The following is a 25,290-nucleotide window of genomic DNA, read 5'->3' as shown; positions in this document are numbered from 1 at the left end:
ACCGCACCAGAAAGTCCAACCCACCTCTCAAGTCTGTCGAGCAACAGGGTGTGATCGACTGTGTCGAATGCGGCACTGAGGTCAAGCAGTACCAATACTGATATTTTAGATGCATCAGTATTAAGGCGTATGTCATTTAACACCTTAATAAGTGCAGTTTTCAGTGCTATGGTGTGGTCGAAAACCTGACTGGAAAGCATTGAAGAGATTGTTTTGGGTCAGGAAAGAATGAATTTGTTGATAGACAACTCTCTCAATGATCTTTGACAAAAACGCAAGGTTAGATATGGGTCTGTAGTTACTTAGTACTGAAGCATCCAGATTAGGCTTTTTTAAGAGAGGTTTGATTACTGCAGTTTTCAGTGCCCTGGGAAATTGACCTGATTGAAGAGAAGCATTTACTATCCTCAATACATCTGATGAAACACATTTAAAAAAACTTTTCAGCAAGCTTGTAGGCATCATATCAAGGCAGTACATCGTGGTTTTTAAATTCTGAACCGTTTCTGTCAGAGTTGCATGGTCTATGGGTTGAAATGTTTCTAGATTTCTGAGAAACTGAAGAGGAACTGGTGACATAACGAAGTTGCTTTTGGAGGAGCCACATACTGTTTGCAGTCTTTTTTACGGATAAAATTCAGAAGATAAGACAAAGTCATTGCATGACTTGTTGGACACCAGTTCAGCAGGAAAAGATGTCGAAGGGTTTGTCAGTCTGTCGACAACAGTGAATAAGGTGAGGGCATTGTTGGTGTTATTTTTGACCATCTCAGAGAAAAAAGACTGTCTTGCCTTTTTCAATTCTTAATTATAAATGTGAAGACTCTCTTTATAAATGTCATAGTATACCTGGAGTTTGTTTTTACGCCATCTGCGTTCAGCCTGCCTACACTTTCTTTTTTGAGTTTTCACCAGAATGGTGTTCCTCCATGGTGACTTTTTTCTGCCAGATATAACTTTGGTCTGAATTGGAGCAATGGCATCCATAACAGTCATAACCCTGGAGCTAAAACTATCAACAAGGTCATTGACTGAGGCTAAGGGCAGAGTTGGTGATGATGTAAAAGCCTGAGTGAATAATGTACCAGTGCTGTTGTTCATAGACCGCTTTCTTATCACCTCTGCTTCACTTTTGCTAAGATTGGCAGGGATAGTCATTTTAAACTGAACACAATAATGATCAGAAAGAGCAACATCCCTCACCACAACGTCAGAAATGTTCAGACCCTTGGAGATAATTAGATCTAATATGTGGCCCTTGTTATGTGTTGGATCCGTTACATGCTGGGAGAGTCCAAAGATATCCAGAGTATTTAAGAGTTCCTTTGCATATCCATCTTTCACATTATCAACATGAATGTTAAAATCCCCCACTAGAATAACACAGTCAAACCCAATGCAGATAATAGACAGTAGTTTGGAAAACTCATCAAAAAACAGTGCATTATGTTTTGGGGGCCTGTAGATGGTTAATGATATTGCACGAGAGGATGCTCTCAACTGAATTGCAACATACTCAAAGGAGGTGAAACTTCCATATGACATCCTCCTGCATTGAAAGGTTTCATTAAACAAAATTGCAACTCCACCTCCTTTCTTATCCACTCTAGCTTCACTTATGAAACTGAAGTTAGGGGGCGCTGATTCAATGAGAACTGCTGCACTGTTTTCTTGGCTTAACCACGTTTCAGTTAGGAACATGAAGTCCAGGTTGTGCTGTATAATGTAATCACTGATTAGAAATGATTTGCCTGCTAATGACCTGACATTTAAGACTGCTCGCTTTGATATGTTAGAAGCAGTATCTATAGGACCGTGTACTGACTGTGGTTGACATGGAATGAATGTTTAATTTGACATTACCCTGTTTCTTGGCAATTTAAACATTCTTTTTCTATTGCAAGTCATAACGTGAAATTGCCAGTCATAACGTGAATGAGTAATAGCAATCTACCTGCAGCAATGATGACACTTACATGGATATGGGATTTTGAACCACGGGGCAGCTGCCAGGATTCCTTGGCGAGCATCTGTGCGGGCGTAGAAACCATACTTATCCTTCACAGGTGGGAATACATCCGTTACAGTGAAAATGAAGCATAACAGCCATGACACCAGGATGGCCATAATGATCTGGGTAAAAGAGAGGTGAAAATACTTATTTATACATTCAAAACATGGTAACATCAAGAAAGTCTGGCCGAAAACCTGTGTTGCGTGTTGTTGTCAAGCTCCTGGGCTGTGGTATGCTGGCATTTCAACTGTAAAAAGTGACCCAACAAAAAGATGTTGGAAAAAAAAAAAGCAGTCTGGTGTCCCTTGGGGAGATAGTAAATCCAGACACATCGCAGTTTAGTGAGCTTAAAATAATCAGACTCTTCTATTGTCTGCTCTTTAATACGTCACCAGCAGAGGGCAGAAAAAGACTGATTTACACTCCACATAGCAGAGCGCAGAGGGAAAACCTCTTAACCTCCCACTGAGTACGAGATTAGCTTTGTTGAATAGGAGAGGCGGGGGGGGGGGGGGGGGGGCTGGGTTAAAGAAGCCTGAGGTCATTGTCAGACAGCGGAACATATTCCAAGAAAAACAAATCTAAATATTCAGGTCACATAATAAATGTGTACCTTAAGCATGTACTTACAGGGAACATCTTGAAAACCTGCAGCCTGTAGGAGGTCCAGCCTTTCTTTGCTTTGTAGATGGGCAGAGGGAAGTGAACATTTCTGGCATACTGGGAGAAGAGCAGCACCAAGAAAATAGTCCTGCAGACAGAAACAATCAACCTCAGTTAGTGGAAATACAATTTATTTAACTAAGATGAGAGCCCCATTGAAACTCTATTTTTAAACATAAATAAGTGGGTTGAAAGTGCAGTAAGACACAAATCACAGCTGCGTGTCACTAATCAACTGCCTTTAGAATAAAAATGAAATGTGTCAGTTGTTTGGATTGAAATAAGCCCCTATCTTCATCTATGGTTAGGGTCAATAGTGGAGGTAAAACCAGTATTAACGTCAAAAAATCTTTTCCCATCATTTAAGACTAGCTTCTGACAGAAGACGTGAAATTTAGCAGCATCCTGTGTAAACATGTTCCGTCCCCTCTCGTATACATCTAACGAAGACCCCAGAGGATTTAGAGCCAATTAATTATCTCAACTGCTTGGGAAAGAGCACATCAGTGGCAATTAAAAGCACGTATCCTCCATAGTCCCCGCGGAGCTGGGAGAGACGGAGAGCTACAGTCGTGACACAGCATGAACTGATGTCACACACACCCTGAATGTCAGCTTCCATTTCCCATTGATGGGCTCTAGCATAATGTGCATGGACAAGCAGACCTTTATCATCATGTGACAGTAATAAACCAGCCAAACCAGTGTCTGATATATTTCTGTTTGACTGGTTAATTACAGAACCAGCGGAGTCTTGGAGCTCTATGAGATCACTTTCGCAATGTGTGAACAAAGCGGGAACATCATTCAGGCCTATTTGCATTCCCACCTCTCCTAGTTTGATCTCAGTAAATAACTGTAGAGTCTGGTTGACGTTCTAGCTGGCAGTGCATTTCGTGTCAGTTATGCTAGCTTGTCAGCCACAGACAGTGCTGCATTTTGGGACTTTATTCCCTAGAGGTGAATAAAATATAAATATTTAGATTTTGTGAATGCCTAAATTTCAAAGAGAAGAGTTTGGGGGCAGTAGAAAAAGTGCATCACGTGAACATGCGATCACATGAGCAGCAACATCAGTCGGGAACAGTCCACACAATATAAAGCCACGAAGACCATGATTATCTAGTCACAAGGTAACAACTCTGGACTAAACCGCGATGGAAAGTGATCTGTTTAGCATCTGTCAGTGAATAATAACTCTCAAGAAGTCAGCCAAGCCATAGCATGAATAGTTTATATTTGAAAATGCATTGATGCAGTGGGTGTAGTTCCATGTTGTTTCATCCATCTCTGCAAGTAAATCATCAACCTGTGAGACACACTAGCCTGCATTAGTGTTCTGTATGGCTATAGTTTACTTATGATCCAGTGCTTTATGTCTGATGGGGAGAAGTGCTTTCCCTCTGCCGCCTCTGGAAAGACATCCGTGCGCTCATTTAAGAGGGTGTAGAATATTCTGTTAATCCATATTCGGACACTCAAATTACTTCATACTTTGTAAAGGAGGTCACATCTTCAAAGTTGTTTTTGTTGGCATCAACAGTCGAGTTAGGAGACGCAATTATGTAAATACTTTGTTCTAAAATGTGGCTATAATCTGGACAGCAATGTCTGTCTGTTGGCAGTTTGATTTGAGTCACCGCAGCTCATAAAAGAGGAAAAGGCTCTTTTTCGGCAGCATTATCCTCTACAATTGTCGATCTGATGCCTTACCAAGCAACAAAGTCGGCGTAAAGGAAGTCACTACAGAAGAGCAGTGGATTTTCGCACAAGCAATGTTTTTCTTGACAGCTGCATGCCAGCCTGCACTTACAGCATAGCGATGCCCCAGTGTTTTCCTGCCCTCTCTCCTGCAGCCTGGAACCCTGATAGGCCTATGAGGGCCACAGTCGGGGTGATAGTCAGAGGTCCAATATACTTCAGCAGGATTCCAGGCAGACCCAGCGCCCCGATACACACCTCCACCAGAGAGGACACAATAATGGCCCCTTGGATCTGACAGAGGAAGAAAAGGGTCAAGACAGGAATATCATAAATCTTTTGCATCTTGCTGCAGGGTTTAATTGTACAAACAACGGCAAATATCATTCTTAATCTTCTGCTATAGACATCAAACTCCTCAACAGAAGGGGAAACTGGAATGACATTGCTCTGAAGTGTGATTTTCTAAGTTGTTAAAGTGGAATGAACCCTTTTTACCACTTACAAGATGTCAGTAACATTTTTTTTCACTTGGTGACAACAGAAAATAAAAATCTGACAGGTTGGAGGGGATGTGCTTATGAGATACGCAGGTTTCATTTTTATTTGACCAAATGAATTTTGTCCTCCTGCCATCATCTGTCTTTGTGTTCTCTACCATCACATCTGATCAGCGGTACGTGCCTGTCGCTTTTAGACCATCGATTTCCCGTTCAACAATCTGATTCGGTGGATTGAGTTTAGTGTTATTAAAGTGTCAGCCAAAACCATTAGTCAAGTGGCTTACACAAACAGAAAAAGGTTAATGCAAATTAACAACTCCTGTCACAGTCAACCACGCCTGCAGCCACAATGTGTCTATTTGAATGACTGTCATGCTTTCATAAAGACAAACATCAGTTGCTCAACAATAGTTGTGTAAGTTTTTCCACTGAAGTTAAATAAGATTTAAAGATTCCACCCAGAACATGGTCTAGCACATCTAGTCCCTTTTCCGCTCCCATTGTTTTGTTTTTTTAAACTCTTTCCTCTGATTTCTACTGACACCACTTCTGAAGAGTACATCGTGCCTCACCTCTCGTATCCTGGGGTGCCAGATGTGCTCTGTGGAGAGGAGCTCTGTGCCGTTGGTTGCAGGAACCTCTGGTTATCGTTAAAAGGAGGAGAGGTTAAGAAAAAAAACGAGACATTAATATGATCAGAATGTGAAATGAAAAACTAAAGTTACTATTTAATTCTCTACTGCCTTTGCAACCTTTGCTGTGCAGAGTATCTGGATTTACGGTCGATGTAATAGAGGATATAATAACCCTCATCACAAGGTTATATCAGATGGGCTTGTCTGCAGTCGAGAGTGAGAGAGACTAATGGAGTCTTACCTGTGGTATTGCACTTCCATTTGTCCAGTGACAGAATAGCCCTGGCTGGTGCGAGGAAGGCGAAAGCACTGGCCTGGAACAAAGGCAACCTGGAAACATGCAAACAGTCATGAGAAGTGATGGCAACAGGACCAGCAATCAAACAGGAGAGGAATCATTTTAGTAAAAGTAGGTCATCTTCTCTCCCAAGCCACCAGATGCAGGCACTTCAAAACACTATGGAGGAACACGCTGATTCATGACTGTGTTCTCATTATTGTGTAATCACATTAAGCTGAAAATAATTGTGTTTTTAGCCATGTTGCATTTACAGCACCCATAAGACTTGCATGGTTGCGGGTTTCCTTGTCATACTTGTTTAAAATTCACAACTAATTAAAGCTGCAAGCAGCGTTGTTAGGGCCTGAGCCCCCGCCTAACCGCGGCCGGATCGCCGGCCCGAATCCAACGGTGTAATCGGCAAATCCCTAGGCCTTGTAGTTTAGGAGATACGAGCCTCAGTGCGCTGCACAGTGTGAGAGCAGAGCTGCTAGCTGGCCCTTTAAGAACCCCTCCCCCGCTGCACTGTGTCTGATCTGTGCTGGAGTGGAGAGAGTGGAGGATTCAGAGAAATGTAGTGTGTAAAAGCTGAATAAGTCGGCATACGTTGGTCAATAGTCACACAAAATACCATATTTTTGTAGGGATTTTTGTCAGGAATACAGTGGTGTGTTTTTAAAAGCTGTGGAATGTATGGTGTAGATGTGAGAAGCATTTGTTTGAGAGTATGTACCCTGAGAGGACACGCTCTCCCCAAAGACTTCCATTGTAAGGCGAAAAGTGTCTCCCCCACTTTGACGGCTCATAAAATCCAAACCGAGCGCGTAGTATATTAACCTTGAACAACTTTTAATCAGCACAGTTGGGAGAGTAATGTGTGAAAGTTTGGAAGCCCTGGCATTTACGGTTTAGGAGGAGATAGATTTTGTTCGGGGCGCAAAATTAGACATTCGTGTCCAAATTGTGGACATCCTGTTACAGTTAGGTCAGGGGTGTGAGTGTATGATTTATCCGTCTTGATGAGATGAGTTCAATGGTGTTTGTCCCATGTCTGTAGGACATTCCTACAGTCTGTGGCGTGGTTTTTTGTGTATGTAGGTGGCGCTATTGAGTAGAGCGCCTCTATTTTTTTTAATTATCGAATTTTTCGCCGCACCCGATGTGCTTACCAAATTTGGTGAGTTTTCATGCATGTTTAGGGGGTCAAATTTACTTTTGAAGTGGCGAGTGTGACTTCGAAACATAATAGGGTCTTCGCCAGGGACTGGCTCAGGCCCTAATAACTTGCTGAAACAATTCTCTCTAAACAAGCTGGTGAAGGGTGTTGAGCCGCTTCTATTATTGTGCATTCTGTTACTTAAAGTCACAAATAGAGTCTGAGCTGACAGAAGGAAGAAACTAGGTTTGTTCCTGTTTCTCCAGTGGATTGTGTAAAGCTTTTTTTTCTTTTTCTTTTTTTCTTTCTTGTTATAACCCAGTGATAGGGGCAATATTCACCGTTTCCTCACTGGAATTAAACGACCTGTGTGTATCAAGCCATTAGTCCTGGCCTGCTTGTTGGTGCAAAGAACACAAAGCATCTTGACTATGAAGGAACTTGGCAGGATTGGTGCCGCCCACTGGGATTGACAAGGAAAAAGTCAACCTCTGCTATAACTCGATGGAACAGATCAAGTTTTATGTTAAACAAACAAAACAAAAAAACGGGGGGGGGGGGTCTACTATGTGGTAATCTATTTTTACTCCAGGACAATAACGTTTTTTCCACCCTGAATTAACAGTTGAACTACATAGAGCTCACGTCACAGGCCTCAAGCTAAACAATGGCTAAATTCAGAGAACGGGGAACATCTAAAAAAAAAGTCACAAGAATGAAACTAACTTGGTCTCTAAAGATATTTAAAATCATATTGAAATTGGAAATACCAGGTATTTGGACCTTTACGACTGAAAACACAAAACAGAAATGTAACTAACGTTTTTTTAAGCGCCTACTTGAATGCACTTGAACACTCTCCAGCTTGACATGAAGAGGAATGCAAAAGAGGAACCATTGTTGTTAAGAGGTACTTAGAGATGAGAGGGAGAAAGTGGAGGGAAGTGTGTGGACATACGATGTTTGTGTGTGTGTTTATTGTGTGTTGATAGCGAAGTTTTTATTAGTATATAGAGTACGTGATGGAGAACTGGTGTACCTGCAGCCAATCGTAGTCTGTAGAAGGGTGGTGATCCCCACACAAAAGAAGATGGTCCCGATGAGCTGGCTGGTGGCCCACTGGTCGAAGCCGACGCACATCGCCTCTGCGAGGAGGAACGGGACAGCTATTGTTCCACTGAAACACGTCAAGTAGTGCTGAAAAAAAACAAGCAGCATCTGTTGTTAATGGACTTCATTAAACAAAGGGAGCCAAGTACAATGGCGCCATAGCTGAAGCAAAGTATAGTGGTTTTTATGGTCACTATGGGTAAGATAACCAATAAATTCAATACTGAGATTACAGCACTCTTATTATCTGCCTGTAATCTATCAGGACTAATATAAATCTTTAGTTGTTGAGGTAATTGGAAACAAAATGGGAACACATGGGTACAAAATCCCTCATAATCAATTCTCTTGATTGTACAAAGATACCCTAAGCTGACTAATCTACTGTTTGTGTTTAACAGATCTCATAAAAGCTATGGATAAAATCACCTACAACCCCGTAATGAATTTAAAATGGCCAAAAACCAGAACCACATGGATTTAAAACATAGGGAAAAATACAGGTATTTGTTCAGCAAATTTACATTCTCTTTCTGGCCTTATTTATTCTTGCAAAACGACTGCAGGTTTAGAAACTGTTTCCCAGGTTGTTGTTTCTTCCTCTCCCAAACATAATTTCTTGACAGATTTGTTTTTGTTTTTTTAACGGTTAATAAAAAAATCATTTGTTTTTGATGCACTGATCTGTGTTCAATATTTCTTCTGCCTTTTTTTTGTTCCAAAGAAATATTTTGAACATCAAACAGCTCCTAACTGGTTATATACTCACTAAAAGCTTATCTGGGGTACTTTTGTCATACTCTTTGGTCGTTTCATCCTCTCGGGTCCATGCAGTATTGTCAGACGTACTGTCTGACAACACAGCAATATTGAGTGAATGGTGGTCAGACAGTGAGCTCATTAGCCCACTAAACGGTCAATGTGTGCTGACGACTGCTGCGAGCTAATTCCTATTATTGTGTCTTGTGTGGGGATGGTTGGATGAAAAATATTGCACTGACATGATAAGCCCGGCCACAGCAAAGAACACGACACCACACTCATATTGTATATTGGCAGGTGCATGTTTTTGTTGCAAATCGTCAGACAGTTCAGGTTAAACGTACATTCGTCAAGCAACACAAATACTGTACGGTATACTTATGGCTGGTGAGTCAGTGTGAAGCGAAAACATGCTGTCAAGCTGTGCATTTACCTGCAAGCCTAAAAACACACACAAATACCAGGGCGGGGTGTCTTCGATGGTATAGATCATGTCCATCCTCCTGGCATCCACGCTGTCTGTGCTATCCAACGTCTCTGACATCGAGCTCTAAACACACACACACACACACACACACACACACACACACACACACACACACACACACAAACACATTTAATGACTTCATAACCTATAGATCCAGTTTATAGAATCAGAATTTCTGCTAAATAACACAATCAATCTCACAGTGGTTTAAAAAGTCAATGTGCCTATTTTATTCACGAGGAACAGAAGACTCTAAAAATGGCAACAAAGAGTGAACCACGAACAAAAGGTCACACCGCTTCACTTTCTCAGAAATGAAACATGCACAGTCATAGTGACAAGAGCACATTACAGAGATAATGTAAAGACAGAGTGCTGAGGCACACCTTGTTTTCTGGCAGGCAGCTACTGTGTATCGATTTTTTTTGTATGATTTAACTGCAAAAGACCAGGCCTTTAGAGAAACACAACCCTGCTTTTAACTCACCAACTAAACTGTTAAAATTTATATTTTCATTTAAATTTAAATCACTTTTGTGAAATGATGGGACTGTTCTAGCTGCGGTAAACAGGATTGATACAGTTTTGCATAAGATCAAAACAAAAAACAGATTCATGACTTTCCATGCTGCTTTAAAGCCAACTTTGTTAACCTTGAATGGCTACTTTTTTCCTTCAAAAAAAAAAAAAAAATCACTCCTATTCTGACCCATTCAAGAGCAAAAGATTTTCCATGTACAATTTTTCTTATTGCTGGCAGCTTTACTGAACTATGGATTGATTACTTCTGACACATTATATTTCACAGTGAAAAATGGTTAGTATGAAGAACAAGGAAGATCATGTTTAGCGATCAGGACGACACCTCTTTCGTTTCTCCAAATAAAAAATGCCAGATAATCAGATGGACTTACTATGTTTGAAAAGGACCATTATGTGATTTTAATGGCATTTATTATTTAATAGCTTTAAAGATTTCAACCAAGTGGTGTAACTGAGTAACACTTGAGGTGCATCTTCAGTGTAGCCATTAATACGTCAGCCAGGTCAAATGTGGAACAATACGCTGGTCTACAATGGCGATAATGAACTCAATGTAAGACATTTCAGGTTTACATGTCGAAAATTTAATAAAGACGCTTCGCTCTCTCGCCTAAATCTCCGTTTCCAAGTGTGTGGGAAAGCCACTGTTAGCGCTTAGTTATTTTCATGGGTGCAGCTTTTCCATAAACCCATGTTTATCTTTGTTGCCTATCCGTCTTTGACCACAAAGCTCATAAAACAACAACAACAAACTTCAGACCTCTTTCTGGTTCTATCGGAATAAAACACTCAGGTAAAAATTTCATTTTAGCTTCACTGTTGAGCGAGGTTTCAATGTGACCCCTCCACCGGTGTTCCATTACTGCCAGTTTAAATCCTACACACTGGTGCTTTCGAGTGAATTTATGTCAATATGAGCAAAAGTTGAAGTAGGAGAGTCAAAATTTTTTTTTTTTAAAAAAGGGAAATTCATGGAACCACTGAGGCTGACTGTAAACAAAAACTTGCACAGCACGAGTACGAGCTTGTAAGAGAATGACTAAGCATTTTAACATGTGACAATACGTCAATCTGTTTTTGTAACTTTTCCACAAGACTGAACTGATTCACTGTGGATGAATGGAAAAACACATTAGAACTGTGTTTTCCCTCGTTACCTTTTCTGCTCCTTGATTATCTTTCGTGTAGATAGCCATCAGCTCAGTGTTCTCAGTATCCTGGTCTCCGCTCGCACCGCCCACTCCGTTTACCACCACCTACACGCAAGGATGATTTAGATTTTTCAGCATAATATTGATTCTGATAAGACAATGCAGGGAAAGCTTGGTTATATTTGGCTAAAGCTTGCTGGAAAGCTACAATGTGTTCAGAGGGATGATTGTCACGGAGGTGACGCATTACTGGCCAGCTGACAATGGCATATAAAAACACAGGCAAGGTGCAATAGAAAAGAACATTTGTGTAACAGCACATGTAGATCTAAGACTATGAAAAAGAACACAATGGTAAAGCCTACTTCAAACTGTACTACGGGGCTTTGTCTCTGTATTTGGTTTTAAAATGAATTGCAGAAAATAGGGGGAAATAAAATCTAAACCAGGAAGACTCAGAACCCTCAGTAGGTGGTAAAACACTGTCTGCTCCGTTTCCATCTTTATCAGAATCTTAGCAGGTAAGGTCTAAGTTACCATGGTGACATATTTGCCTGAACCACTTTTGTGAATTAAAGTAAATTACTGTTATATCACAACATACATTATCTGCAAAAAAATCTCGTTTTGAAAATCAGATGCAAACATGAACTTTGTAACCACACAGTCAAGACAGACTGGTGGTACTTGGTCAGAGTGATTCTTGACTCAGCAATCCTGTCATCGTTTGTTCAAAAAAACCCAGAGTGAGTCATCACCTTTGCTTGTTTGTACCTTCCGCCCGCAGCATAGTCTCTCTCCATGTAAAAGGGTTTGTCAAGTGTATAAAATCATATCTAAGCTTTGGGGTTGGACAGTAGCACAGACATCTTTTCAAAATGGAACAATAGAGCAAAAGGAAGTTAAGCATCTCTCATATTTCCTTCAACCTTTGTGATAAAGTCAATGACTGCAGAAAATGACAAGAGAAGCCTCATGGGGCCGAGTTTATCTTAGAGTCTGACAGAAACCAGCTGGTTTCATGTTTTATCTTGTTTAATACAGTGGTGTAAACAGTATTAAAACCTTTAGTTAATGAAAAGGACCACAAAGTAAATACAGGGTGTGTGTGTGTGTGTATATCATATACTGTATATTATATACACATACATACATATATATATATATATATATATACATACACACACACACATATATATACACACACACACACACACACATATATACACACACACACATATACACACACACACACACACATATATACACACACACACACACACATATACACACACACACATATACACACACACACACACATATACACACACACACACATATACACACACACACACATATACACACACACACATATACACACACACACACATATATATATATATACACACACACACACATATACACACACACACACATATACACACACACACACATATACACACACACACACACACACACATATATATATATACACATACACATATAAATATAAAACAGCAGTAGAGTAAGGGGGGGGTCAAGAGCGAGAGAGAGAAATATGATTTCTTTTTCTGATTCTACATTGAAGACCTGTTTTGAATATGACGCTTGATAGCTCAATGATATTCACCAGGGCCGTGTATTTTCGTCACAGTGATAAGTAACAAGCTCTCCGAGATGCTATGGATCGTGTTTTGGACTGTCGATCTAGAAGAGCTATTTTTTGGTGCTTTGCGAAGAAAACTCACGAACAGATTGTGACAGCAGCAATGTTCAAAATTCTATAACCATGTATCCTCCTAATGGAGATATTTCTCCTCTGACTGCTTCCTATTTTTAGCTTCTCTACATTCTGCTAAAACAAAACAAAAAAATTCATACTGTTTCATAAATGGATTACATGTCTGAATCGAGTTGTTATAAATGAAAACAATTTTCAGCCATGCATAGCTGCAGAATCAAAGCAGAAACTGATTAGTTGTCTTTTTAGTAGTTTTGCTTGGAGGATGGTTGTTAAAATGTACATTTTCTTGTACAATGTAGAGGAGGATAAAGTGAGATTAAATAAAAAAAATTTAAGTGCCTAAAAATAACCCATTTTCATATTTCTGCCAAATGAAGATTTTGTGTACTAGAAACAGTTTTTTGACCGTGTATGATTTATAGATGAAGAAAGAAGTTGGCATTATTATCATCTTTCCATTCAACCTCCATGAAGCTTTGGGCTGGTGCCAAAAGGAAACAAAGGAAAGGGGCGGCCTGAACCACAGTAACATGCACCAACTGGCCATGAACCAGATAGGGGTGTGTGCGTACTTCATTCACACGGATACATTTCAGGCCAAAAGAAAAAACAAATATGAGCGTGCGAGTCAGAAAAATAGAGAGGGGGAGGAGGAGGAGGAGGAAAATGGACAGTAATTACAAGGTTGTGTTGGTGTTGCATTCCAAGCTCAGTTTTTTTCATTTGTCCATTATGTACGCTGGCCTTTGGGCATGGTCATATTATGGGTATAAGTGTGGTTTTGAAAGCCCAACAAATGAAACACATTCATGTACCGGAATGGGGTAGAAATCTGCTCCATGTTTGCTCTCCTCTTCAAATTTTCCTCCCTCACTGCCACTGTCCACAGACTTTGAAGTTGTGTTCTTCCCCACGCCCATCCTCGTAGCCTCGATGTCCTCCTGCTCGTCCTCCCTCTCGGTCCCTCCTTTGTCACACTCGGGTATAAACACAGCAGATATGTCCTTCAGTCTGATTACATCGTCCAGAGTGGCCTTATCTGCTGAGAAAAATCGGAGACAGATAAGCAGAGCTATTAATATCATGATCTACTAAAGGGTTCTGATGACCTAAACTCCTCTGTGAAGGTCAAACAGCCTAAGAGGCAGCCAGCCTGGACTCATCCCAGATCTGGGCTTTTGCTGTTCTGTCTTTTCGGTCCCATCGAAGAGAGTCATACTGTGCTGGTACCGTGATTTTAAACCCATTTAGAAATTCAAACAACAGAAGAAAAATGAATTTAAAAAGAAAAAAAACTATGACATTTTTGTAAATAATCATCTAAAAGGGTGTTATCTTATTTTAAAAATAAAAAGGTAAAAAAGTTACACTTTTGGCTTCGATGTAAAATGACTGTCAAAGCCTCATCAGCTAGTTTTAGATGAACTGCGTTTATTAGTTAGCATTTTTTAAAAAAACAACAATTTTTAAACTTTACCAAGCAATGAATTTTTGCATATATTTTGAATGCAACATCGTTTCTTGGACCGTAACTAAATGTTAGCGATCTTCTTAGTGTTGTGCTACACCGAGGCAGAGAAACCTCTGGTGTTGCTGAGCCAACAGATTTAATAATTGATTCATCCTATCCTATCTTCTTCAGATATGGTAAGCCCATCATGTATCATGAATTCTTTTAACCCCCACAACTGTGGAATGAAAATCTGATGTAGTCACAGCCTTCGTCCCACCTTTTCTGAGCCATAGAAAAGGGAAAACCTGACGGTGAGATAAACGTCGAACATTATTTACTTCTGTTTCCTGTCCTTGTATCAATATATTTCTCGTCAAGTTTGTTTGGGGTGCTGAAAACAGGATGGCTGCCAATTTTACGGCAAGTCATCAGGTTATACTCTAAAGACTAATCCGTCGTTAACACAATTAACTCAAGACAGAAATAATAAGTTACCCAAGGGAGAGCTATTTTCTCATTTCAGTAAGTAATCCATGTCATTTAGCAGATGTAAGACGAGGAAGAGGATGTAGAGAGGTGATGTTATGTGGGGAAGGAAGTGAAAGTTGATCAGAGGTGTGTTGATGGAAAGAAATGGAGAACAAGATACAGGAGGCACTGTTTGTCTTTCTGGCATCATAGCAACTTTTGTTTCTGTAGAACTGCCTTGAACTACATCCACTTGTATTTTACCCCAATGTTCAACTAACATCGGCATACCTTTCACTCATTGCCCGATACAAATGTAGTATAAACTGTTTCTCACCTGTGCCATTAAGTTAATTATGAGAGAGTAAAAAGTTCCCAGGCTCTCAGTGTTGGCAAATGTCACTCAGCTTCTTGGCAACGGCAGGAAAATTAGAGAGCGTGTCAACTTAAAAATCATGACTTGATGACACATGAGTGCTTCTGCGTTCAAATTGTTCTGAACCATAGCTACATGACAGAAGGCTGACAGACGGTTGGATGGTCTGATGAAAGCGAGCTGGTGAAACCTACTGATTCACTACTCAGACTATCAAAAGGGATGCTAAAAATATTTCTTAATCTCCTTCTTAATTTTCACTCGTGAATTCCTGACCCTTTTCTCACAGTCAACAAACTACATCACGTCTTGACATGAACTGCTGGGCAAGGGAAAAGGCCTTGAAGAGATACATGCAAAAAAAAAAAAGCTTTTCAAGAACAGTGATAACATTATGTGCTATACCGCTTTGTTTGTTTGTCTGGTTTCAAATTACAATGAAAGAAATTCATCAAATTCTTAGTAATTATTGTTCTTGAATTAAAAGCAGTAACAAGATATTTATGCTCTCTATTCTTGGTATATCATACTATGTACAGCGAGGTTACTTGCTTTTAAAGAGTACTTGAACTGCATAGATACAGATTCAAATAAAATCAAGCAGTGAAGAATATGGAGCTTGAGAGGGCATCTGGGGAAGAGGCCTAATTATTTGTAGAGAGAATGAGACCGTGTGACATCATCTCTTCAGCGTGTTCAAGCCCGACCTAGTCAGGGCAACAAGTTTAAAGTTCTCAGGTGTAGTTATGTTTTGGAAACTTGACGGAGACAAAAGATATATTTCTCATCAATGACACGTCTAACCTGAGGAAACACCTGTACAAATATAAAATATATCTAGAAACTGAAGAGTGTAGCTCATGTGACAACCCCGCCGCAGAAGCTGCTAATCGTGTTAGCAGCAAAGAAGTTCATGAACATGACACTTTAAGTGTCTAACTAGTTGGATGAGTTTTTGTAGTAGGAAGCAGGGCCTTCAACACAGCATTTAGCAAATATCATATTTATAAGTCAACACGGAGCTGCTGGCTCCATCGAAACTTCTTACAAGCATGCCGTTTGCGGTAGATGGGAAAAAAAATAGCCAAAAGAAAAAGTAGCACACGATACTGGTACGGAACCAAAGTGTGAGGGAGGAAAACCGTGACTCAATCCCTTTCAACTAGGAACAAAACTATTGGCTACCAAATGTAGACATGGCAAATGTAACAGAAATACGAGAGTAAGAGCAAGATTAACATACAAAATGAGAATTTAAAATGTTTATCTGGTTTCTAATAAATGAGAGTCACCAAAAAAATAAAGATGTGATCGTTGACTGGACAGAATTAAAAAAAAAAAAAAAACTAACCTAATGATAGCTCTCAACAGATGCCTTTGTATTTTTCCCCACCACATTATCACACATCATAAATCTTTCTAAATTTTGGACATACCCCCCCCCCCCTCCCCCAAACACCTAAAATAAGCTTTCCCACTCAGCCAGTCTCCCTGCTTGCAGTGTAAGATGTTGGGATAGGTGAAATACCTAGTTGACACATCCCATCACTCCTGTCAAGCTGGGCGGCTGGGAGCATCTGTGTGGAAGGGGCAAGAGAGAGGGAAAGGAGAAGGAAGAAAGGAAACAAGGATAGAAAGAGAAGAGCTGAAAGAGGAGAAGCAGAGAAGGGGAAGAGGCAGAGAAGAGAGGCACAAGGGACGGGTCAAAAATAAGGAGGAGCAGGGAGGTGAGAAATAAGTTAATTTTGGCACACAGCATTTAATCAAAAACAATGTGATTGATGCTGAGGTCTAATTAAAGATTCCTGGGTGAAGTATTGTATTAGAGAGGCGGCAAAGCAGTGAAGTCCAACAGAGGGTGTGGATAATTACAGCAATCATGAAATCAAAAGAAGCCAGCAAATGTAAGGCATAAAACAAAGATGAAAATCACCCTGATACTTGAATGTGTCTTATAAATAACCTAAAATTTTAGGTATGATAGCTTATTTTGGGAGGGAAAAATGCATGTTAATGGATGCCCCTACTGACACATACGTTTCTTGAGATCGGAAATGTGTTTTTTCCCCCTCCTGCAATGCTACTTTTTGATTGGAGAATTTGTAGACGGAGCCAGTCATTTCCATTTAGCATGAAGCTGATGGTGAACCTCTCAACCAACTACTAACAACAGCAAAAAGCATTTGTTTACAACTCAGGATTGCATCGTTCAGTAGAAACTGCATCTTCATCAAGTCCTTCCGCTCAATGATAAACACTATGATTTGAACTGAGAGCAAACAACTACGCCATGTCCTTGGGAGTTGAGCCTGTGTTAGCCATCAGTTGCCATTAGACACAAGCTAAATAAACTTGGTTAGCCTTCCCTGGATTCTGGGGTTATGCAAGACAAAAGGAGTGATGCAGACAACCAAGATGCCTATAAGTGAGTATTTGAAAAAGCAAAATACACCTTTTGGGTCAAGTATCACTTTACACAACACATTGGGGCCTCCTTTTTAGACCGTGCTCCCTGGTTATAAGACTAAACTGATGGTTAAAAATATCCTATGGTGTCCAAGAACAAATTTGTTTTCAGGAACATTTCATGAATGAGGCACATTGTGATCAGACAGAGGATGATACAAACATTTATACAACAAGGACTGAAACTCAAAGGACTCAGGCGTCAGAGTCTAGGATTTCCACTCTTTAGAATATGTCCCTGTGTGTTCAGAAGAATGTGACTGTCTTGGATTGTAAACGCAATATTATATGTGGATAATACTGTAAAGGAAGCACTCACATTTAATTCCTAGGAAAAAAGTCTGTTAAATGTGAACTATAACACCCATTGTTGCGGTCAAATGTTGAATCCTTTCCAGGAAATTAACTTAACTTCATATAAAATAGCAAGGAGTCACAATGGTAAAAAGAAACAGAAAGAAACAACATTCAAATGTGCTTTTGAGCCTTACTGTGCAAGAAGCTCAAAAGTCATATTTTCAGACAATCAATGTCAAAATCAAGTCGAAATGTAGTAGCACTAATGTTGCTATCAGGGCAGATGACAAAAATGATTATGGTTTCCCCCACCAGATTGTTTTCTGACCAGTGAATCTGTTACATACAGGATGTGAAAAGATGACACCGCCTACAGCTCTCTCAGCCAGCTGACATTGAAGTATCCCTGCTGCCTCTGGGGGACTGTCTGGTGAAGTCTGGTGACGCATCTGTGACAACCAGACTTCCACTACTGCCCCAGGAGATGATACCACCCCTGTTTTAAATATGAATAAACATACATTTCCAGTTGCAAAGACTAAATTTGTTGGGAACACTTGGGAACTAATGCTGCAAAATGCAATCATGTCTTTGTCATTTTCAGATTTTGATCACTTACGCTCATTTGCACACTTATATTTTCTATCTAAATCTCTGCAACATAACAATGGGTTTTTTAAGAGAGTAAAACTACAACCACTGCTCTTATTACTGATGATAATAATAATAACAACAATAATAAAAAACAACATAATAGGATCTTCGCTTGAAGTACCTGCAGGCTCAGGCCCTAATGATAATAATAATGATATGCTGCTGTCAGCACATGAATGGGTACACTGATGTCACAAACAATCCTGTAATGTTGCTAAGGTCACAGTGTTTTTGATGATGCGAAAAAGAACAAGGCCAAATGAGGCCCAACCCCTCTCTGAATGCGGTCCCAGTGATCAGACCACAATGTTCTCTGGGTGCATCCTAACATGTACTTAGAGCAGTCAACATGTGACCAGATCATTCAAGACACTTGTCACCAACCAGTCTGAATAGGATGTCTGATGTCACTGACTTGAAACCCATCCAAAAGGGAAAATGAAGAGACAGACACAACTGGTGAGAAAGTGACAGAAGCACAACTGTACATGTATGAAGATGTAATATTTTTGTAATAACAATAAAGCTCTTTTCGCGTGATGTCGCAAAAAAAAAAGTTGAAAAAAAGAATAATAATACGGAGAACAGGGAAAGTGTGAGTTTACACATGTGAGAGGGGGGAAAAAACAACCACCTCAGAGTAGGAAAAGTAGAGAAAAATAAACCAGGACAAATGTAGTAATTTTAACTTGTAGGTTGGTGGACAGTGTTGCTGCATGGATCCATAACCATGGCAACCTGATCTGTGGATGCTGTGTTGTGTGGGATTCCACTGAAGGAGGACTTCACACCAGATGTTTGTGTTGGCGGTTTATATTGTGCACAAAGTGTGTGTGCGTGTGCGTGTGCGTGTGTGTGTGCGTGTGTGTGTGTGCAAGCATGCCCTACATCAGTGCATCTCCTCCAGATGTTAGTCTGGATCTAACAATAATTTATGATTTGATTGGTAATTGCGCTATGAATTTTTCTTGCATTTTAAAATCCAATGCACCCATTTCCTCTACAGTGGTGCACCACCTTCCTCTAAAGTGGGCCATGTTCTCCCTAAGAGCCCAAACTTAGAATGAGCTTATTGTGTTCAGCAGAGGACAAAATGATGAAGGGAGAATCTTTGGTCAACAAGAACAGTAAAACCAGTTCAGCTGATGGTTTCAGGGAGTCTGATGTGGACCAACAAGTGAGCAAATGCACAGTTTTCCCAAAGTCCACAAGACATCATGTTGCCTGTTTTTATTTCACAGATGCACACAAACATCCTGTGAGGCAACTGTCTACACTGAAAAGTGGTTTCCAACAAATGGTAGATTAAAAGGTGTGTGTTTTAACATGCCAGAAATAACCTCAGCAGAACAGGCAGACTTGTCAAGCAAGTGACCACAAGTGACTCCTTTAATCACTTGTCCAACATGTTTGACACCAATATGATTCATAGCATTTGAGCAAGAAAATGATAGAAAAACACTGGGAGATTAAACAGACATTGGCTGTCTCGTGTGCTGGCTGCCAGGCATACAGACACTTGACGGTTTGCATGTCACAGCAGGTGAAATTTGACATGACAGGGAGACACGTGAGTATTCGTCTTTCAGTGTGGACACGGGTGCAAGTGGGAGATTGTAAAACGGCTGCAAGGTCATGTTTACATTGATCAACTTCGCGCCAGTGGAGCAAAGGTGACTGGAGATAAACAGTTCAACAGGGACTCTTCTACCCTTAGGCCAGTGGTGGGCGCGCACGCGTGTGTGCGTGTGTGTGGCGTGGGAACGAGATCACAGGAGATCAAAAAAGAAGTTCTCTGGAGCTTAGAAGTTTAGATGGCCTCTTGTGTACTTTTGATAGTTCATGCTTTTATGTCATTTATTCCTGATTAGAACATTTCCGAAATAACAAAATTATGGGAGACTTTAATTGTGAAGCATTCAATATAAATCTCATGTTTCCCAAACCATTTTACTGCCTGAGCGAGTGCATCATGAGCTCCACCACATGAAATGCAAATAAATACATTCAGCGCAGGTCTGATGCGCAGAATAAAAGTCGAGTCAGCATGTGTATGGCAGATGTCGTCAATATAATAATTATGACTACAATTATCACTGTTATCAGTAATATTCTGGTATTGTTGTATTCTTTTAATGTGCTGGAAAATATTAACGCTGACATAAACACTGCAATGATTTCACAAACTTTTGTACTAAAATAAGCAGTGGCAGTAGGAAATTGAACAGACAAGTCAGCTCTCTTCCTATTTTTCTGAGTAGAAGGTTGTCATTTTTCTCCTGACATGCATCTGAGGGAGGATTTCTATTCATCCCGAGTCAATATTTCACTGCCCCCATGACCATAGGACGATGTAACCGCCTCCTGCCAAACTCTCAGTCAGTTTAAGTTTTCTTCCGAAGGGGGAGGGATGGGCTAATAATCTAAAACTGCTCATTCAACACCGCGAGCGGCACTTGCGTCTCTGGGAGACTGCTGAGTTTGGGTTACGCAGGACAGTCTGGCTGCATTTTAACTGCAATTGCAAAGCACAGCGATCGCACACGGTTTCCACAATTAAAATTTGAATGGAACCGGCCATGTGGTCATACTTTGCGAAGGAATTTAAGTCATTAATGCATATTAAATATTAATAAAAAGAATAAAGGGGATGTAACTAATAAAATCACCTGGTTACTGTTTGTCTAAGGTTACAGTGTGAAATTACAGACACTTCATGTAACATGATGACCCAGAGTAGATCCCAGTTCAGACGATGGAACTGTTTTCCATCTTACCACCCCCCCCCCCCCCCCACTACTCAGAAAACAACTTCAAGGAGATGCGCAGTGTTATTTGCAGTAATGTCAAATTATTGAGGCAGCTATCAGCAGCAATAACGATTGATGGTAACCCTTTACACACAGAAACCAATGCTCTCAGTGAGACGTGCATTACACGACTTACAAGACTTCATATGCTAGAATTTACTTGCCAATTTACACAGCCAGCACTCATAAAAGCATTTGTGCTTCTTCACAACCACTAGAAAAATTGTTCAGTCATAAAGCAGTGTGCTCTCCATGACCAAAGAAAAAAAGGACAAGGGACTCTTTCTTCCTGTTTGCTCAAAAGAAGGAACTTACAAAAACCACAATGCATAGGCCTGGTACTTTACAATCTAAATCAATAGATCGATTGGGATTTTCTTTCAAATAAGCACCAGGGCCTTTTGGCCACCTTCTGGCAGCAGGGTTATCTACCGCTAAGGTCGTTGCTCCTGTGTTAAATTTTCAATGTGGGATGTTGGGGGCAGCTTCAAAGGAACATTGTACATTTACATACACTGCCAATAGAGATGGCTGCATCAATTGATGATCAGTTGTTAAGGATTTCGTCGATCACGTGGAAGTCTGATCGATCCAACGAGGTTGGGTGTTGAAGCGTGAGTGTCTTCAGGCAATGCAATGAATACTATCATGTTTTCTTGAATCTTCTCTCGAAAGTCTTTCACTTTCTCGATGTGCAAAGACATTTTCATCCATATTCCTGCGTGTCTATTATCAGATTAACCCATCTGATCTCTCACTGATTTACTATGATGCAGTATGTAAGCATCCTATCTATTCTGGGAACCATCAAAAACAAATTTTTAAACCCATTCTATGACAATAAATAGTAAAAAATGCTTTCTGATATATAATATTGGTTAATGTGTGTCAGTGGCTAAAATGAATGAGTTTACTTGCATGTCTTCCTGCTTATTTGACTGTGTGAAGGCAAAGACTGTTTTCTTTGGTATTTCACAGTTTAACAGCGGGTGACCTGTTGGGTAACATTTAGTTTAGGGCTAGAGATGTTCATCCTTCTATACTTCCATTCAGTCCTCACAACAGCAACACCACAGCACGCCATCAGCAGCACATGAATGGACATTGAAAGCCTGACAACCAGTCTTAATATTTGTTACCGGACAAAAAAAGAGGGCCTCCACTGTAACTGTACTCTAAAAAGATTGCTTCGGCTGTTCCTTAGACGGCAGCCTCAGGCATTTTCCCATCAAGCCCAGCGGGCACATTTAAGACCATAGGTATCCATTGTTGCATGAAGTTGATAAAATCCTTTAAGCCTCCCCGAGCCAGACTCCTGCTGTTGCTCACATCGGGACAACGGTTTCATTTACTAGCGCAGTAACTCTCACTCAGCATCTTCATAGTTTCATAAGGATGGGATAAAACTGGCTTACCTGTAATGTTGAGGTTGATACCGTTTTAAATTACATTCAAATTGGGATTTTTTTTTCCTATTGCACAAACAGCGCGTACCACACAGGTAAAGGTTGTTTGTTGGTGTTGGAAAAACGCAGACATCTCAAAGTTCAATTACATTTTGAGAACCAGCATTCCAAATCAGACCCTTCAGGACTGCACAGAATGATCTAAAATGCTTGATTTTTTTTTTTATTTTTTTTTTTGCGCCCTGGCTTTTCTTTGAAATTTCAACAAATTAGGAGGCTATTTTTGTGATTTCTTTTTCTGCAGTAAAATTGTAGGAAATGGCAAAATTTGCGATCTGGTGTAAAAAAAAAAAGAGATTCATTGAAAATGTGCCTATGTAAATTGGTTTATGAATACGGATTTCATATAACTTGTGTGAAGCCCAAGTTTGGTGAGGTTGCCCGGTGATGAACCATAAGTACAGCTGGTTCATTTTGCGTGCCATTTCCCATAAGCAAGGAATAGTTTATTCGAAATATGCCAACCAAAACATGAACAGTAATAATCCTGCAACAATGAAAACTTTATTCAGAGTAATGCCTTAACCAGAACATGGACCTTACTCGGAATATGTACATATAATTGATGTCGCATTTCAGTTAATGTCTCTGTTGTATTTGTTCCTCCGTCCTCTGCAGACAGTAAGGCTATTTTGGCAGTCCTTTCTTTATAATTACATTTAAATATTCACCTTACATGTCTTATACACCATACATTCATCAATCAATTAAAGAACTACTGTCAATGGTGGAAGAGATTACTTTTCTCATTCCAAGTGCCCTGTAAATCCACATAATTCCCAGTCGTGTTCTCAAGACACATAAATTGCATAAATATTGCAGGTTCTTTAGAGATGGGACAAATCAAATACAAGAATTATGCAACTGTCTGATCTTTTTCGTATATTTTAATTTGATTACGAGCAGGATCACTTAATTGTCAGAAATCTATATATTTTTTCAGGCCAGGTCATATTCCTCATCTATAAATTGTAAAAACAAGTCACAGCAGATACAATTTTTTTCTAAATTGATAAAAAAAACAAAACCTGTACTTGCCATGATGTTGGGGCCTATTGTTTTATACACTGCTGATGGGGAATAGGGATGGAAAAACAATTTCTCATAGTTTCCCCGTGTACAGTAAAATGTGCAGAGGCAGCTCAGGCTGATAATGTGTGCATGTCCATATATTTGCATCAGAGTCATTTACTTTTTAAACATCCCATGTTCTATAGCTCACGGTGTCATGCAGCTGCCTCCTCCGGCCCCTTTGGTTTTTCACTGATCATACATGACCGCTCTGGAATTCTACTCTTTGTTAATCTCTGCAGAAAAAAGTACATAACTCTCTCCCAGTTTCCCATAGCCCAAGTCTACATACACATTCAACAATGCAAAACTGAGATCCAGAGCTATACATGAACAAATAAAAGTTTCTTTACTTTCAAGAAACACATAGCAGTGAAGTATTGGCATTTCTTGAAGTTACAGGCTATTTTCTGTTATTTATCTCACTTCTTTGGACAGGGGAAATAGTTGTTACCTCTCATTCTTTATTTTTACTTATTTTAAACCACTGTTGTATTCATGCCTCATAATGTACTTTAGGTTTGTTTTCTAATTTCATCCTTGCTTGATTAATATGATTACTTTTGTAATTTTTGAGGTTTGAGGTGAGATTAACTCCTTGGGTTTCTCTTAATCGCCCCTGCAAAGTTTGCTGGTTGCATCACGCTAAAAAAATAAAACATTTAATTAAAAAATAGCTCTACTCCAACCACTGCCAAACATTAGTCGCTGGAGGGGCATCTTTGCTGCAGTTTGGAGTTTCTTCATGTACTTCCAACATTGGCTGAATCTGAGTATAGAGTTTTGGAGCTGGAACAAAACATGTTGGACAAGAGTTACATTGACTAGAATAAATGTAACACCAACAAGAGCACAGACCAGAGGAGAGGATAGCAGGAATGCGAGTGAAAAAAAAAAGGAGAAACTAGACACTAACTTATGTTTTAAATGTAACAGATCCGATGCTGAGGCCCGGCATGGTGTCAGCTCAGGCCCACATGGCTTCACATAGACTTAGCCTCTTTATGGAGACGTTTATTCTCTGTTGCAAATGTGTATTTGTTACTGTTAACACTGCTTCTTAGAGTGTGTGTGTGAACTACACTGATGGTCCCATACAGAAGGATGAAGCACACACATCGTGGGAAGGGCCCCAATGCAGAGCAGGTGATCATTATCAGACATAAAAAAGTTACTTTTCTTTTTTTTGGGGGGGGGGGGGGGGGCGCAGTACCAGTTTATACCCTTTAAATGTTAAATGTGAACATGCAATATAAATGTACTTCTTAATAAAAATCAATGCATCATTTTGATAGCTAGCCATGATCTCAGTACTGCTCATAATAATGGGGATACTCATTTTGCTCAGAATCGGGCAACCCTATAAAACACACTGCACCACCACTGCAGCAGATTCCCACGTGCACACATGAAGTAGAGGTTTCGGAAATCAGGTTAAGCACCTTTGGATTAACGTGTGATCTGACAGACTAAACAATTG

General features: G+C 40.0%; 1 protein-coding gene across 6 annotated transcripts in view; it reads right to left on the bottom strand.

The window, feature by feature from the left end:
* The window catches only part of slc23a2 (solute carrier family 23 member 2), a 42,386-nt gene that overhangs the window by 8,356 nt on the left and 8,740 nt on the right, over positions 1-25,290 (bottom strand). Inside the window, exons 2-11 of one of the 6 annotated variants that reach the window (XM_086206555.1) lie at positions 16,575-16,691; positions 13,565-13,791; positions 11,012-11,110; positions 9,258-9,374; positions 7,992-8,149; positions 5,758-5,846; positions 5,454-5,521; positions 4,491-4,672; positions 2,645-2,765; positions 1,977-2,133 (exon numbers count right to left, since the gene is read on the bottom strand). In XM_086206555.1, the coding sequence (XP_086062681.1) occupies positions 1,977-2,133; positions 2,645-2,765; positions 4,491-4,672; positions 5,454-5,521; positions 5,758-5,846; positions 7,992-8,149; positions 9,258-9,374; positions 11,012-11,110; positions 13,565-13,791; positions 16,575-16,623 (1,267 nt within the window). In that variant the 5' untranslated portion in view covers positions 16,624-16,691. The remainder of the gene's footprint in view (positions 1-1,976; positions 2,134-2,644; positions 2,766-4,490; positions 4,673-5,453; positions 5,522-5,757; positions 5,847-7,991; positions 8,150-9,257; positions 9,375-11,011; positions 11,111-13,564; positions 13,792-16,574; positions 16,692-25,290) is intronic. The other 5 variants (XM_086206557.1, XM_086206556.1, XM_086206558.1 and 2 more) reach the window with 5 other exon arrangements.

Source organism: Aulostomus chinensis, chromosome 6, assembly GCF_037954235.1.
Source record: "Aulostomus chinensis isolate RoL2024-O1b breed Wild chromosome 6, RoL_Achi_v1.0, whole genome shotgun sequence".
Taxonomy (NCBI): Eukaryota; Metazoa; Chordata; class Actinopteri; order Syngnathiformes; family Aulostomidae; genus Aulostomus; species Aulostomus chinensis.
The sequence above is the reverse complement of the archived record's forward strand: the minus strand, read 5'-3'. Positions and strand labels throughout refer to the sequence as shown.